The 14,699-nt window shown below is 66.5% G+C and overlaps 1 protein-coding gene across 3 annotated transcripts; it reads right to left on the bottom strand.

Annotated features, from left to right (window-relative positions):
* Nucleotides 1-65: 65 nt before the first annotated feature.
* PLPPR3 (phospholipid phosphatase related 3) lies at nucleotides 66-5,443 on the bottom strand (the record flags this gene model as incomplete). Of its 3 annotated transcripts, none has more annotated exons than XM_080817674.1 (7): nucleotides 66-1,442; nucleotides 1,835-2,008; nucleotides 2,079-2,136; nucleotides 2,217-2,412; nucleotides 2,492-2,633; nucleotides 2,717-2,902; nucleotides 5,369-5,443. In XM_080817674.1, 7 exons carry the CDS (start codon nucleotides 5,441-5,443, stop codon nucleotides 66-68), a joined length of 2,208 nt encoding a protein of 735 aa, XP_080673800.1. The 3 variants fall into 3 exon arrangements, with proteins under 3 accessions (XP_080673800.1, XP_080673801.1, XP_080673802.1); XM_080817675.1 differs by having other exon boundaries at nucleotides 1,835-1,909; XM_080817676.1 differs by lacking the exon at nucleotides 2,717-2,902.
* Nucleotides 5,444-14,699: the final 9,256 nt, after the last annotated feature.

Genomic DNA, 14,699 nt, shown 5'->3' with positions numbered 1-14,699 from the left:
CCCGCCCCCCTCAGCCCCGCCCTGTGACCTCCACCTATACCCCCATGCGCCATCCCAAATCGCCATCAGTCCTTGAACCTCCGGGCCGCCTGCATCTTGCGGTAGTAGCTCTCGGCCTCCGCCTCGCCCGCGGGCTCGCGCTCGCCCAGCACCAGGCCGCCGGCCTTGCGCCTTAGCGTGGACTCGCGGCTGGCGGGGCCCAGCGCGCCGTCGGCCACGCCCAGCGGGGGCAGCCCCTCGCCAGTGGCCAGGTTCACCGTGGCCACCGCCCCGAACCGTGGCTCCTCTTGGTCCACGTCGCTGATGGACGAGCCGGGGGACACCCCTGGCGGCTTGGGCCCCCCGCGGAAGCCGCGAGCCAGGTCCCCCAGCTCGTAGCCGCCCTCGCCCTCCACGCCCTTGGCTGCGCCGCCCGCCGTCTTCCATTCCCAGGGCCCGTTCCCCGCGGACAGGTGGACCACGGGGTGGTGGGGCGCATGCGCGTCGATGGTGACGATGCTGGCCGAGTCGCGGTCCGACGGCGAGCGGTACTGCGAGGAGTCGGAGCTGGTGCTGGAGGAGGAGGCGGTCTCCGCCACCTTGGGGCCGGGCCCGCCCGGCGCCTTGGACATGGCGATCACCTGTAGCAGCCGCGGTGGGTTGGCCACGCGGGGCTGTGTGGAGGCTGCGGCCGCCGCGGCCCCACTCTTCTCTGCCATCATGAGCCACTTGGCCCGCACGGTCGCGCTGCTCTTTGGAGACAGGCCGGTGGCCGCCTGCGCCCCCTCCTCGGGGATGTGCACCAGCGGCTGGGGCCCGGCGCGCGGGGGCAGAATGACCCGGGGCCCGAGCCCCGGCCGGGCCTGGACGGTGGGGTAGAGTGAGGGGGGGGCCCGACCCCCTTCCTCGCCCTCCTCCTCCTCCTCCTCTTCCTCCTCTTCCTCCTCCTCCTCCTCCTCCTCCTCCTCCTCCTCCGCCATGGGCTCTGTTGGTGCCCGCAGGTGGCCAGGGCTGGCCTCGTCCGGCAGCCCCAGGCCTCGGCCCTCCAGCGACTTCTGCTTCCACTCGCTGATGAGCTGCTTGGAGCGGGAGGCGTCAAGGGGCACGTGGATGGTCATGTGGCGGCGAGCAGGGTCATCCAGCGAGGGTGTGCTGACACGGGGCAGCGTGTGGCTGAAAGTGACCATGTTCTCCTTGCCCATGGGGCTGCGTGGGGCCAGCAGGTCCACGTCCACACTGGCCCGCTTCAGGCTGCCCAGGGAGGTCTTCTCTCTGGCTACCGGCCGGGGCCCGCCTTCCAGCCGCCCCGGTGGGCCCAGCTCGTCCGTGCTCACAGACTTGTTCTGCTGGTACACGGAGTCGTGGCCCCGCTGGGTCAGTGCCCTCAGCGCGTCCTTGGCCGGGGCCAGCGCCGTCGGCTTCTCTGTAGTCGGGGCCTGAAAGTTGCCCACGGCGTGGCAGGCCTGGGGGTGAGGCGGGGGCTGAAGACCAGACTTCTCACCGGCAACAAACCTGCCGAGGCGGTCTGAGGGGAGAAGGCTGGCCCTCGGTGCAGATTCAGAGGGCGGAGTCCCCCTTTCCCCAGGGCGACAGACTCTGGTCAGGCCACTCACACTCGAAACACGCGGCAAGGCTGGCCCCTGAGACTCTGACTGCAGCATCCCAAGGGAGGAGACCCACCAGAGTCCGCCCAGGGCAAGGCCAGCCCCACCCCCTCCCCCCTCCTGGCTGGGGGTCCGCCTCACCCGGCTCACAGACCTCCCCAATCCCGCCATCCCCTGGGGACCGCCCCGCCAGCTCGGACCTCCCCCCGCGCGGCGCTCCCCAGGTGCGGCCGGCCTCCCCCGCCCCTCACCAGGTAGGCGGCGATGCCAGCCCCGATGAGGAAGCCCGCGTAGACGTCCACCGGGTGGCTGCGGTACTGCGTGATCTGGGTGAGGCCGCAGACGCCCGCCGCGATGGCGAAGGCGAACACCAGGATGGGCTTCAGCAGCTTCGTGGCGTCCGAGATGACCGAGTTGAAGTACATCTGGGGGCGGGGCGGGGCGGGTCAGAGCGCGGCCCCCGCGCGGGGCGGCCGGGGGCGGGCCGGGACTCACCGACACGTAGACGGCCGCGAAGGCGGACAGCGTGGCGTGCTGCGACGGGAAGGTCTTCCTGGAAGAGGCGGCGGGTGAGCGCGGGGCGGGGCGCTCGACCCCCCTCCGCCCCCCGCAGGGCCGGCGCGGGCGGCTCACCGCGCAGACAGGATGGCGTGGGCGTCGTGGCCGGCGCAGATGTCCTGCGTGATGTAGGGGTTGGCGTCGCACGACGTGCCCAGCAGCGTGTAGTTGGGCTTGCAGACGGTCAGGAAGAAGGGCGCGTGGTAGCCCGTGGCCAGCTGGATGACGTCGGTCACCAGGGCGGTGGCGCACAGGCCGAACACGTGGACGCCTGCGGGGCGGCGCGGTCAGGGCCGGCGCGGGGAGCCGGGCGCGCGCCGGGGCTGCGGACTGGTGGGGGGGCGACTCACCCACGAAGCGCACGGTGCGCCGCAGGAAGGAGTTGAAGCTGCAGCCGCCCGCGCTGATGCTGCCCTCGGCCCCGCCCGGGCCCCCGCCGCGGCCCCACAGCCGGGACTGCGCGCAGTACAGCAGGCCCTCGCCGACCATGATCTGCCCGACAGCGAGGCGTGGGGCGTTCAGCCGGCTCGGTCCCGGGGCGCCCCCAACCCCGCCTCCCCGCGCCGGGCACTCACCGAGGCCGCAGGGGCGGCGAAGGCCAAGCTGAGGAGCATGAGCAGCGGGATGAGCTCCTCGTTGGTCCCCACGTAGGGCATGGAGAGCGCGCGGTCGTAGCACTGGAAACCCACCTTGGCCGGCTTGAAGAGGTCCGTCAGCTCCAGGAAGTAGAGGGACACGATGGACGACGCCACTATGGGGAGCTGGGGGGGGCAGCAGCCAGGGTCACCCCACCCTTGCTCACCGAGCCGCCCATCCCTCCCCATGCAGCCATCTGTCCGTGCGGTCCACCCGTCCGTCCCTCAGCCGTCCCTCACTCCTCCCGGCCGCGCGCAGCTACCGAGCTCAGATTTGAGCGGGACCCCCTGAAGGATGCCGGCTCTCCCTTCTGGGCCCCGGGTCTCCAACCAGAGCACCCACAGGGGCCACGCGGGCGCCGGGGGGACGAGGGGCCTGGCTGCCTCAGGAAGTGGCCCTCTCCGTTTCACGGACGGCGAAGTAGAGGCAGGTGTAGCCCAGAGAGACCTCCCTGTTCACTCCTGCCTTCGACGCCACTTTCATGGGGGTCCTGGCCCTCCGTCCAGCCCTGACTGGGGGTCTCCAGAGGGGAAAACAGCAAAGCTGGCTTTGTTAAGGAGCTGAGCTCTTGTCCAAGGAGCACTTATTGAATGCTCGCTGTGTGCAGGAATGAGGCCCAGGGCAGTTAAGTGAAGCGGCCCCAGCCATCTAAGGGCCTTGAATCCTGGTTCCACTGCCCCCTTGCCTCAGCTTCCTCAGCTGAAAACGGGAATGACAGTCACCACTTCCCAGGGCTTCAGGACAGAACTGGATGAATTAAGTATACAGAAGGCGCCTACACAGTGCCCAGCACACACGGAGCGTTTAGTTATTCTCTCCTCCGCGACCAAGAGCACCACCGGGCCGGGGCCGCCGTGGACAGTGGAGAGGGTTTCCGGCGGGGCCTGGGAAGAGCGTCCATGGGTCTGTCCGGCTCTGCGGACATGGCTTTCCAAGCTCCCAGGCGGTGTGGCTGCGGCCGTGACACCTGCCTGGCTCCCGCTCGGGGCCTCTGCCCCAGCCTCCTCCCCGCCGGCAACACCTGCTGGCAAGGCCTGCCCCGGAGCCCACCACCCCCAGAGGGTCTCTGTACACCCACTTCTCCTTGCATGTGGAGACCTGGAGACCAAGGAGCATATGAGGCCCACAAAACACAATGCCCCGCCCACGGACTTGTGTGTGTGTGAACACACTCAGGAAAGAGTCGCAATCGGAGAAAAGCAAATTTTGCGCAGACACGGGGCCTTGCGAGCACCGGACCGGTCAGCCTCTGAGGGCCACTAGCATGCAGTGCTGATGCCTGGTGGTAACGGGCACAGGTGCCCCATAAAACGGCCTGGCCTCCACGGTGGGGGGCACTCTGGGGCCTGTCCCCAGAGATGTGATCTGCAGATAAGCTCACGTGGGGCAGACCAAACGGTTTTCCTCCCAGGAGCGTCTGGGACAAGCCCTGAATGTGCAGCCACCCTGAGCTGGGGGACTGCGAGCAGAGGGCTCCCCGGGAAACAGCCAGGAACAGAAGCTGGTCTAAAAGGGGGGGAGCGCCTGGGTGGCTCAGTGGGTTAAGCCTCTGCCTTCAGCTCAGGTCCTGATCCCAGGGTCCTGGGATCGAGCCCCGCATCGGGCTCTCTGCTCAGTGGGGAGCCTGCCTCTCCCTCTCTCTGCCTGCCTCTCTGCCTGCTTGTGATCTCTCTCCGTGTGAAGTAAATAAATAAATAAAATCTTAAAAAAAAAATAAAAAAATAAAAAGGTGGGGGGGAAGGGCTGCACATCTGATAGATTTGAGTGGGCGTGGAACTCTCTGGAAGGACGCAGGTGAGAGCAGGGGGTGAGGAGGACTGGGGGCGAGGAGGACGGGGGTGGGGGGGCGAGGAGGATCCAAGAAGATGGGGATTTGAATCCAAATTTGAAAAACAACCAGTTTCTGCTCCTTGTGGAGGGACCCAATGGCCTGACTCTGTGACCCTGTGGGGGAGGGGGTGTTGCCCAGGACCCCTCCACGGGGGGGGGGGGCTTCCCCTCTCCCCGATCCACGGTGGATGGGGGAAGATGGGGGGGGGAGATGTGGCCACAGGATGTGTCCCAGGATGGACAAACCTCCCCTGTGCCGTCATCAGCACTGAGTATGCGCCACTTGACTGCATGGAAAGTCTATTTTTCTAAACACTCATAAAGCCCTCACTGTGTGCCAGGCCTGTTCCGTCAAAGGCTTACCGGACGCCAACCAACCTCCCGCACGAGCAGAGGAGGGCTCTGAACTCAGACCCTGAGGCCTCACAGCCCACCCGCTGGAGGAGGACCCTGCAGCCCAGCCACCGGGTGGCCCCAGGGCCTTGCTCTAGCCGCCCCCCCCCCAGGTGAGCGACCAACCCGGACCGCAGTCTGAAGGTCCCACTCCCCAGCATTTCCCCCTGCTGTTTCCTTAGCCCGGAACACGCGGCTGTGCCTCCCGAACTCCTACTCGGCCTGCACAGCCCGACTCCTCTGACCCCCACACCCGGGCACCCTGGCTGTGCCCACTCCTGTCCCTGAGCGGCAGAGGCCCCCGAGGGCGTGTGGAACCGGGGCCCCCGCCCCGCCCCCACCGGTACGACGCCCCCCGCCCCCCTCACCTCCACGAAGTAGAAGCAAGGAAGAAGCGTCATGCTGTCCTTCGGGCTTTTATTCTTCTCCTTGGTCGCGATCATGGTGCCGCGGGCTCCACAGGCCGTGGTTGGAGGGGACAAAGGCGCGCTGGAGGAGGGGAGGCGCAGGCTGAGCCCTGGGTGGGGGGGACCCGGTGCCCAGCGCCTGCGGGGGAGGGGCGGGCACAAATGCGCAAGAACCGCCCCGGGAAACTGAGGCTGGGGGAAAGGGGTGGCCCCGCGTCCTCCCCTCCCCGACGCCGCGCACTGCGGCGCTGCCAAACAGTCCAGCTGCCGCGCCCCCTCCCCCCATGCACCGCAGACAGGGGGTGGGCAGGGGCCCAGTAGAGGGCGAGGCCGGCCGGATTTAGGAGCCTCCCCCACCCCCCCACCCCCGGCTGGGGCCGCGGCCCGCGTCAGGGCGGGGCCCGGGGGTAGGGAACGGAGGGTCCCGGCGGCCGGAAAAGGGGTGCGGCCCCGGCCCTCCGCCCGCAGGCCCCTCACCTGGCGCGCGGGCGCTCGGAGGGCGGAGCCGGCGGGCGCGCGGGGCGGGGGCTGCGGCGCGGCGAGCACAAAGCGCGGCCCCTCCCCCGCGGGGGCGCAGGGGCGCGGCGCGCGCGAGGGCTGGGAGGGGAGGGGGCCGCGCCCGGCCCGAGACCCCGCGCCCGCGACGGCCTACGTGCGGCGCGAGGGGCGGGGGCTCTTTGTCTCGGCGCGTCGGGGGCGCCGCGCGCGTCCGTCGCTGGGCTGGTTCCCCGGGCGCGCGCCGGGCCCCCGCTCCCTGCGTCCGGGGACCTCGGGGGTCTCTGGGGTCTCGGGTCCCCGTAGGGGGCGGACTAGGGCCGGGGTCGGCGCTCCCCTCCCCTGCCGGGCCCCTCGCGTCGGCCTCGGGAGCCTCCTGGACGCTGGGTGCGGGGCGGGGTCTCTGGGTCCCCGGGTCCCCGGCTCTCCGTGGGTCTCGCCGGGTCCCCGCCTGTCTCTGCCCGCCCCACGCCGGGTCTCTGACCCCTCCCCGGGGCCCGCCGCTCGCCGGGGCGCGTTTCCATGGCGAGGGCCCCGAGCGCCGGCGCAGTCTGGAGACAAGAGAGGCCCGGGGAGCTTGTCCAGGTCCCTACCGTGCCCCCACCCCCGCCTCGCGCGCCCTCCCGGGGTCTGCCCTTTGCTCTGCGGGTCTGCAGGCGCCTCGCCAGGCTCCCAGCGGGCCGAGGCGCACGGCACGACGCCCGGGATGCGGGGCGGCAGGTCCGGGTCTCGCGGTGAATGCGGGGTGCGCGCCGAGGCGGCGCTTGGGGCTGGCGGGCGCTTCCCCCTTCCCACGCACACCGTGTGGGGTAGGGACTGGCTGACCCTTCATCTTATGAAGGGGGCACCTGAGGCCCCGGGGAACTTAAATCACTGTCCGAGGTCGCCAGGCCTCAAACGGCAGGATTTTATTCAGTTCATTTATTCACAAGCTCGTGAGCGCCCACTGTATACTGGACCCTGTAGAGTCTCTGCGGAGCCACTGAGAAGTGGGCAGACCCTGACTAATCCTGAAGTTAAGCGCCTCGTGGGAGCAGAGGGTGGGGCCTGCATTAATTGAGCGCCTCCTGTTTGTCGCCTGTGGTCTTTATTTCTATTCAGCCATTTAGACCCCATCCCTGTTGTGGCTTTGACCCTTCTGGTATGAAAGAGACAGCTCCTTGGGTTTTCGAAGACGATGGTCTGTGTGGTGAAGACTGAGCTCCAGAGGGTTCAAATCCACCTCTCCGGGGCCTCAGTTTCCTCACCTGTAAATGGGCGTGACAAGGGCTGCATCGGACTGGCTGTCCCACCTCCGGGAGACCTCGGGTGGGCGTTGGTTTCCTCTGCCAGCCAGGGGCAGAGCGAGGGCAGTGGTTCGGAATCCCGGTGTTGAAAGGTGTCCACAAACAGCCCTCCAAAGGCAGGAGGAGAAGGGGGAAATGAGGCGATCGCTCTTGGGTGCTTCCTGGGGGCAGGAGCAGGAAGGGTTGTCCTGGGGCCCCTCCTGACATCGCAGGGGTGGGTGGGAGAGGGTATGGGGGGGTCTAAGGGTCGGGGTGGAGGTCCTTCTTCCCGTCGGGTCCCCGGTGATGGCGATGGGCAAAGCCTGGCTGTGGGGAGACATCCCCCAGCTGGGGAGCCTGGACTTGGGTCTGGGACACTGGGGACCCACGGGAGAGTTTAGCGGGAAAGAAGGGTTGAGCACAGGGCGTGCTGCTCAGAAACATGCCGGTACTAACTCAGCCACGGCAGCTCCTGGGGGATTGGTGCGCCGGGACCCGGAGGGCTCCCGGGTGGGAAGGGACGGAACTTTCTACACTGTGCTCTGGCCAGCCTGGTCCATGGGAGAGGAAAGGGTGGGCGGGGGGATCAGGAGGGGAGAGGGGAAGCAGACTTGAGGGCACTGGACTGAGGCAGAGGCCTGAGGGGCGCAAAGGGACACTGCACCGTGAGGCTGGGTGAGGACCTGGCCGAAGCCCCCACGACCCCAGCATTCCACCCTGACTCCCACTCCCCAAGCCGCCCGTGGGAGGGGAAAATCACCCTGGAAGAGCCCCCCACCGCTCCAGACACTCTGGTGTCCCCGAGGCATGGGGGGCCACCACCCTTCTCAAACCTCTCAGTCTCACCTTGGAAATAAACCCATTTTAAAAAATGAGCTGTTTGGGGGCACCTGGGTGTCTAGGTCGGTTAAGCCTCTGCCTTCATCTCAGGTCATGATCCCAGGGTCCTGGGATCAAGTTCCACATGGGGCTCAGCGGGGGTCCTGCTTCCCCCTCTCCCTCCACCTGCCGCTCCCCCTGTTTGCGCACACGCGCTCGCTCTCATAAATAAATAAAATCTCTAAAAAAATGAAAATAAATTAAAAATTAGTTGTCTTAAGGGACACCTGGGTGGCTCAGTCGGTGAAGCATCAGCGTTGGGCTCAGGTCATGACCCCTGGGTCCCCGGATCGAGCCCTGCATCGGGCTCCCTGCTCAGCAGGAGGCCTGCTTCTCCCTCTCCCGCTCCCCCTGCTTGTGTTCCCTCTCCCGCTGTGTCTCTCTGTCAAATAAATAAGTAAAAGCTTAAAAAAAATGAGCTGTTTTAAACTGTGCCATGCAATGGTTTTTTAAAATCTTCACAGAGTTGTGTAACCGTCATCACAGTCTAATTCCAGAACATTCCGTCACTCCGAACAGACCCCATCTCATCAGCTGTCACTCCCCAGACCCCGGCCCCCCGCGAGCCCCCTTCCCTCCCATGGAGGAGCCTGGTCTGGACGAGCGCTCACACCCCGCGTGGCCTCCTCTGTCTGGTTCCCTCCCTGCGTGTCGTGGGCTCGGGTCCGTCCCCGGGGCCACACGTGCGGGCGCCTGGCCGCTCCCGCGTGCGGCCGCACGTGTATCCGCTCACAAGCGGCTGGACGTGTGGGGCAGTTCCCACGCTCGCGGCCGCCAGCGTCCACGCGCGCAGGTCCGTCCGCGTCGCGGGCCCTAACCTGCTCTGCGGTGTGTCCTCCGCAGGTCAGACTTTCCCCAGCGGTGCCTGTGGCCCCCGTCCCCCACGGCCTCCAGAACCCCGGTTCCAGGGTCTCTCCTTGGGGCCGTCCTGGGGGGTGCGGGGCGGAGTCTAGTTGCGGCTCCGCCCACCCGCGCCCGCGAGCCGGCGCCCCGCCCTCGGCCGTTTGCACCTTGCCGGTCCCTGAGTGTCCCTGAGTGTCCACTCAGCGGCTTTGCCCGTCTTGAAACGGGACCATTTGTCTTTCTGTTGTTACTCCTAAGACTTCCTAATTTTATTTTATTTTTATTATTTTTAAAGAATTTATTTATCTGTTTGACAGACAGAGACCACAAGCAGCAGAGAGGCAGGCGGGGAGGGGGGAAGCAGGCTCCCCGCCGAGCAGAGCGCCCGACGCGGGGCTGGTCCCAGGACCCCGAGACATGACCCGAGCGGAAGGCAGAGGCTCAACCCACGGAGCCCCCCGGGCGCCCCCTAAGATTTCCGCACATGCCCCAGCCCTGCTTCTCCTTCCCCTCCGGGGTCCGGGGTGTCTCAGACCTCCCAAGACCCTGCTGAGAGGTGAGGGAGGGGAGGCCGCTTCCGTACCCCCAGCTCCGGGGGGCGCCACGGGGGGCTCTACCCGCTTCGCAGGTGCACGGGCTGAGGGCGGGTGAGGACCCGGCCCAGTTCCCGCATAAACACTGTGGACAGTCCCTGAAGAGCTGGTCACAGAAGGCCCCGTGGGGGATTCCACGGGCGCGGCACGTCCGAGCCAGGCTCATCCCCGGACGGGAAGGGGTCGGGGGGCCGGGGGCGGGCCACTCAGAGTCCGGAGGTTTCTTTCCGGGGTGTTGGGCTGTTTAACACGGTGGGGGCTGCGGAACTCCGGCAAGGGCCGAAGGGCGCCCGCGCGGCACACTTGACTGGGTCCCTCACGTCCTGCGGAAACGGCGACACAGGCAGAAGGTGGTGAAGCCCACAGCCCGGGGGCCAGCGGGACCCCCTCCCGGGCCTGCTGCCTCCACGGCCGGGTGGGTGGGGCTGGGTCCGCCCGCACTCAGGCTGGGGAGACGGAGGCCTACAGGGCATTTGGACGGGCGCTCCCAATGCCGCCACCACGGTGGGCGTCTGTCTCACGCGTGTCGGGCGCCGGGTCTCCGCAACAGCGACCGTCACCACCCTCACCCACCCTGCATCGGGGGAAACTGAGGCACGGGGCAGGCCTGTTGGAGCAGTCCAGGCCGGCCCTGGGAGCAGTTGGTGGTGGAGGCCTTGGGCAAGACCCTGTTTTCCCCAAGGCAGAGGCTGACCGCACTTCTGGGGAAGGGCGTGTGCCTGGGTAGGGGGGCTGCCAAGTGCCCCCGCCCCGCCGCCCCAGGCAACCAATCGGGCAGACATGCAGACTCCTGGCTCTGCTGGCTGGCCTTTGGCAACCTCTGGGGCCAGCGAGTGCCCACCCCCAGCCAGACATCCGGTCTGTGCTGGGGGTCCAGCTTCAGGACAGGAGGCCCAAGTGGGAGGGACCAAAAGGTCCCAGCCCCCGTGCCCCTGGGCTCAGAGAGGGAAAGCAACACAGCCCCAGCCACACAGCCAGACCTGCCCAAAGGGTCCTGGACCTAGTGGGGAGGGGAGGCCGGGGTCTCCCCAGGGACGGGGCTGAGACTGAGGTGCGCCCCCCACCCCCACCAGGACCCCGAGTGGCGAGGGGACTCGCTTCTGGAGGTGGGAGGAGGCTGGATCCTGGCTCATTTCCTGGTTCTGGGGCTGCGGTCAGCGGTGATGGGGAGGAGGGAGATGGGGGGGACTCCGGAGAGCAGAAGGGTCTCTGTCTCCTCATCTGGACGCAGAAGGGAATCCAGCCGCCCGGTCCCGGGGGCGCTGTGGGAGGTCAGGGGTGGAAGGTTGGCGTCCACCGGGAGCAGCAGCAGAGGCCGTGCCGCCCGCAGAATCCGGAGGACCTGCTCCTGCGGGTGGGGACAGGGCTGACGAGGGGCGCTAAGGGAGAGAGGAGCCCGCGGGGGCCCCGGCCGGCCGGCCTTCTGCTGCTGGAGCCCCGTTCCTGATGTCTGCAGGGTGGCGGGCGCAATCGCGGTGAATTCTTCTGTGAGCCCTGCTTCACAAAGCGTCCTGGGGCAGGCACACCAGTGGAGCCGACTCGCGTCCCCCCAGCGGAACTGGAGACGTCTCACGTCCCCACGTTGTTACTGACACCGGCTGCTACGACTGTGACATTTTGGGGGACGGGTACCTGGCTGTGGGGTCGGCATCTCCTGGGCAGGCCCTGCCCTGTCGGTGCTGGCGGGCTGGTCACAGCCTTCCGGGCGGTCTGAGACCTGAACCCGCACCCGGCCCCTTGCTCCCAGCTCGTGGGCCCAAGGCCGTGGTCGAGAGCAGGGCTAACCCACGTGAGCTGTGCAGACCGCTGGCCTTGAGGGGTGGAGGCCTGACTTTCCAGAAGATAAGGCCAGCCTGCTTTCGGAAACCCCTGCCCGGGATGCCGGCGAGTCCGGCCGGGTCATGTCAACCGGCACATGACAGCCCGCCCGGCCTCTGTGCCCCCACGCACCGCCCCCATCCCTCGAGAAAGGTGGCCTTCGGGGCCTCTGTCCCCCTCGTCCCAGGTCACCCATTTCCCAGATAAAGCCCCGTCCCCTTTACCACCATGACCTGGCTCCCAAGTACTGATTGTCCAGACGTGAGCTGGAACCAGATCTCTGTCCTGGAACAGACCCGCGATTCTCCTTCTGCGGGGAGGAGCCCCGTGGCCAGGATCCCGTGGCAGAGGACTACCCAAGCTGGGATTGGAACCCGGGTCTCTCTACGGACTGAAACTCACGTTGCTGCTGCTCTGGCCCCGGCTGGGCCCCAGGAGGCTGTCTCCTGACTTGGTTTCCCCGTCCATCGGACCGTGATGCCGGCCTCCGCGGGAGCCTGGTGCTGGTACCCCTGACCCGCAGGCCACCCAGGGTCCTCCAGGCCACCACGACGCTTTCAGACCAGTATCGCCCCAACACTGGTGGGCTGACATCCTCGCACACTGTCTGCCAGGCCGTGCCCGGATCAGGGGGGACTCCTTGCACAGGAAGAGAGCTACTCCGGGATGAAGCTCCCGGGTTGAGCATTGAATGGGAATCAGATGTCTCAAACATTTGAGCGTTTTAATAGCGTGAGAAATGGTGTTTATTAAACTCCAGTGTCGAGCGCTCTGGGATCGCGGGAGGCCGTGGGGAACAGCACAGACCACGGCCTGCCCCTTTGGAGCTCCGAGGCCCCCTGGGTGGGGGCAGTCAGACGTGGACCAGGGTAGGGCTGTGCACCTGCAGCCGGGGACTGTGGGTTTGTGTCCCAGCCGGCATGCCAAGCTAAAGAGACACACAAGACAGAGGCGCACACGGGACGTCATGCTTGCCTTGGGGGGCAGGGCGCCCGGCCCGGCCTTGGGGCATCAGGGAATTCCTGGAGGCATCTGGGACCCAAACTATGAGCAGGAGTTAATCAGGAGAAGGCGAGGGGAAGCGCGTAGAGATGAGGGCCTGCATGTGCAAAGATCCTGGGGTTGGAACAAGATTTGCAGGAGGAAGGCTCAAGTTGTCAGAGTGGCTGGCGGGTTGGGATTCTGGGCTGGGAGTAGGGTAAGGAGCTGGGCCTGGGCCAGGGAATTGGGGGCACTCTCCTCATCTGTAAGGGCCTGGAGGCCTGTAATGGCCTCCTTTTCCCCGGGGGCCTTGTGGCAGGAGCCTGCAGGGCTTCGCCGGAGCAGCCATCTGCCCAGGCTGGGTATCTGTTCTCCACTCCCCGGTGGGAGCAGACAAGCCTGGGGGAGGGGGCCGTGAGCTCTCGGGAGCCCAGACCGGGGTGCACCTTACACCAGCCACACCCTGGGCCTCCCTGCCCTTGCCCCCAGGCTGCAGCCTTACTAAGTAATCCCATTCCCTCCTGACTGTGGCTTTGCAGGGCTAGCGCTCCCGGCCTCCAGCCAGAAGGACCCTCTTCCCTGCCCTCACCCTGGCAGAGGGAGGGGCCGCCAAGGCTCAGAGAGGCTGGGGGGCTCCGTCCGGGAAGCATCAGGCTCTTGGTTTCAGCTCAGGTCGTGATCTCAGGGTCCTGGGATCGAGCCCTGCGTGGGGTTCTCTGCTCAGCGGGGGGCCTGCGTGTCCCTCTCCCTGTGCCCCTTCCCCTTTTCCCACGCGTGCGCTCTCTCTCAAAAACGGGAAAAAAGGCAAGTTAAACAATACGCATTTAGTGTATGTGGCTATATATTTACAACATACACGTGCACACTTAATAACACCCGACAGACGGGGCACTAACTCCGGCACGCGAGGAGTCCCACGGTCCGTGCGCAGACGTCAGCCCAGGAGCAGGTGAAGGCACGGGGCGGGCACAGACGGCTCAGCTGAGGCCCCGAGAGGTTCTGGAGCAGGTGGGGACCCCCTCGCCTCACTGGGGTTGGAGAGGCGTGAGCAGACCTCCCCGAGACCCTGTTTTTCGGCGAGAGGCTGTGCAGAGAGCTGCCCCCTGACGGCAGCAGTGTGGGTGCCTGGGCGGCTGGGTCCGGGGAGCCCGGCAGGATCTCATCGCACACACAGTCCCGTGTCCCCAGCAGGAGACCACAGAACGCAGCCACCACAGGAACGTGGCACAGATGTGGAGAAGGCCTGGGCTCCTTGGCCACCACCCCGTGGGGTCTCCATGGGACAGTGGCGGCGGGGGTGGGGGGGTCGGAGAGCCACCTGTCGGGGGCCGGCTGGCGCACCCAGAGGCGGGGGAACACGAGGCTTAGCCGGGCGGGGACGCAAGGCTTTCCAGTCTTTCCCGCAGAGACTTTCATTCTTTCTTTTTCTTAAGATTAATTTATTTATCTTTGAGAGAGAGCGTGTGCGTGAGCAGGGGGAGGGGCGGAGGGAGAAGGAGAATCTCCCGCAGATGCCCCACCTACCCGAAGCCAGGACCCCCAGGTCTCGGCCCTGACGGAGAGCATGACCTGCACCCAAACCGAGGGTCTGCCGCTCAGCCGCGCGAGCCCCCAGCCGCCCCTCCTGCGGGGACTTCCTCCGCGTGCCACAGACGGCTGACCCGGCGGAAGGTCCAGGTGGAGTTAGGAATGCGGTACTGAGTTAGAGAGCAGCAATCCGGGGGGGGGGGCGCACCAGGAGGGACACGCCGCGGGCGGTGCTCTGAGCCTCACCGAGCACCAGCACCGCTGACCCCGCAACGCTGGAGGTCACTTGGGGTCTGCAGCACGCAAAGACCTCCAGCCCTGGGGCCCACAGGGAGACAGCACAGCTCGGACTCTCCCGGCCACTGGTGGGGCTTCAGGGACTACCTTCTCCACGTGAAGGTGGGGACAGGGGCTCTCGGGGGCCAGCACCCTGCCTAGAGCGGTCCCTCAGCTTCCTGCCCTGAACCCGGGTGCCCCAGGGCTGCCCTGCACCCCAGAAGCCCCCGGCGCTCAGCCAGACTGACCGGCCACCAAGGTTACTTGAGTTGCTATTATCCCGTCTTAGAGACTGGGAGGCTGAGGCCCAGAGGGAAAGGCCTGTGGCTCAGGACCTAAAGAGATCACCACCTGCTCATCATTCAGAGGGGGAAACTGAGGCCTGAGGGGGCCTGGAGCCGTAACTCAGACCCAAGAAAGGAGTATTTTTCTCTTTGAAGGAGAAGAGAAGAGAAAGAGAGAAAGAGAGACGGACACACTACAGGTCGAGCCTCCGGTCACGGGAGTCTTCGTTTCTTTCCCTCCCCCTCCCACTCCCTTCCCCCTTTTTTTTTTTTTTTGGTTAAACTTTTATTTAAATCCACATTCAGTACAATTCATCCATTTAACGGTTCA

The sequence above is a fragment of the Martes martes genome (assembly GCF_963455335.1).
Source record: "Martes martes genome assembly, chromosome: 1".
NCBI classification, from domain to species: Eukaryota; Metazoa; Chordata; class Mammalia; order Carnivora; family Mustelidae; genus Martes; species Martes martes.
Note: the sequence above shows the minus strand (reverse complement) of the source record. Positions and strands in the feature narration are given on the sequence as shown.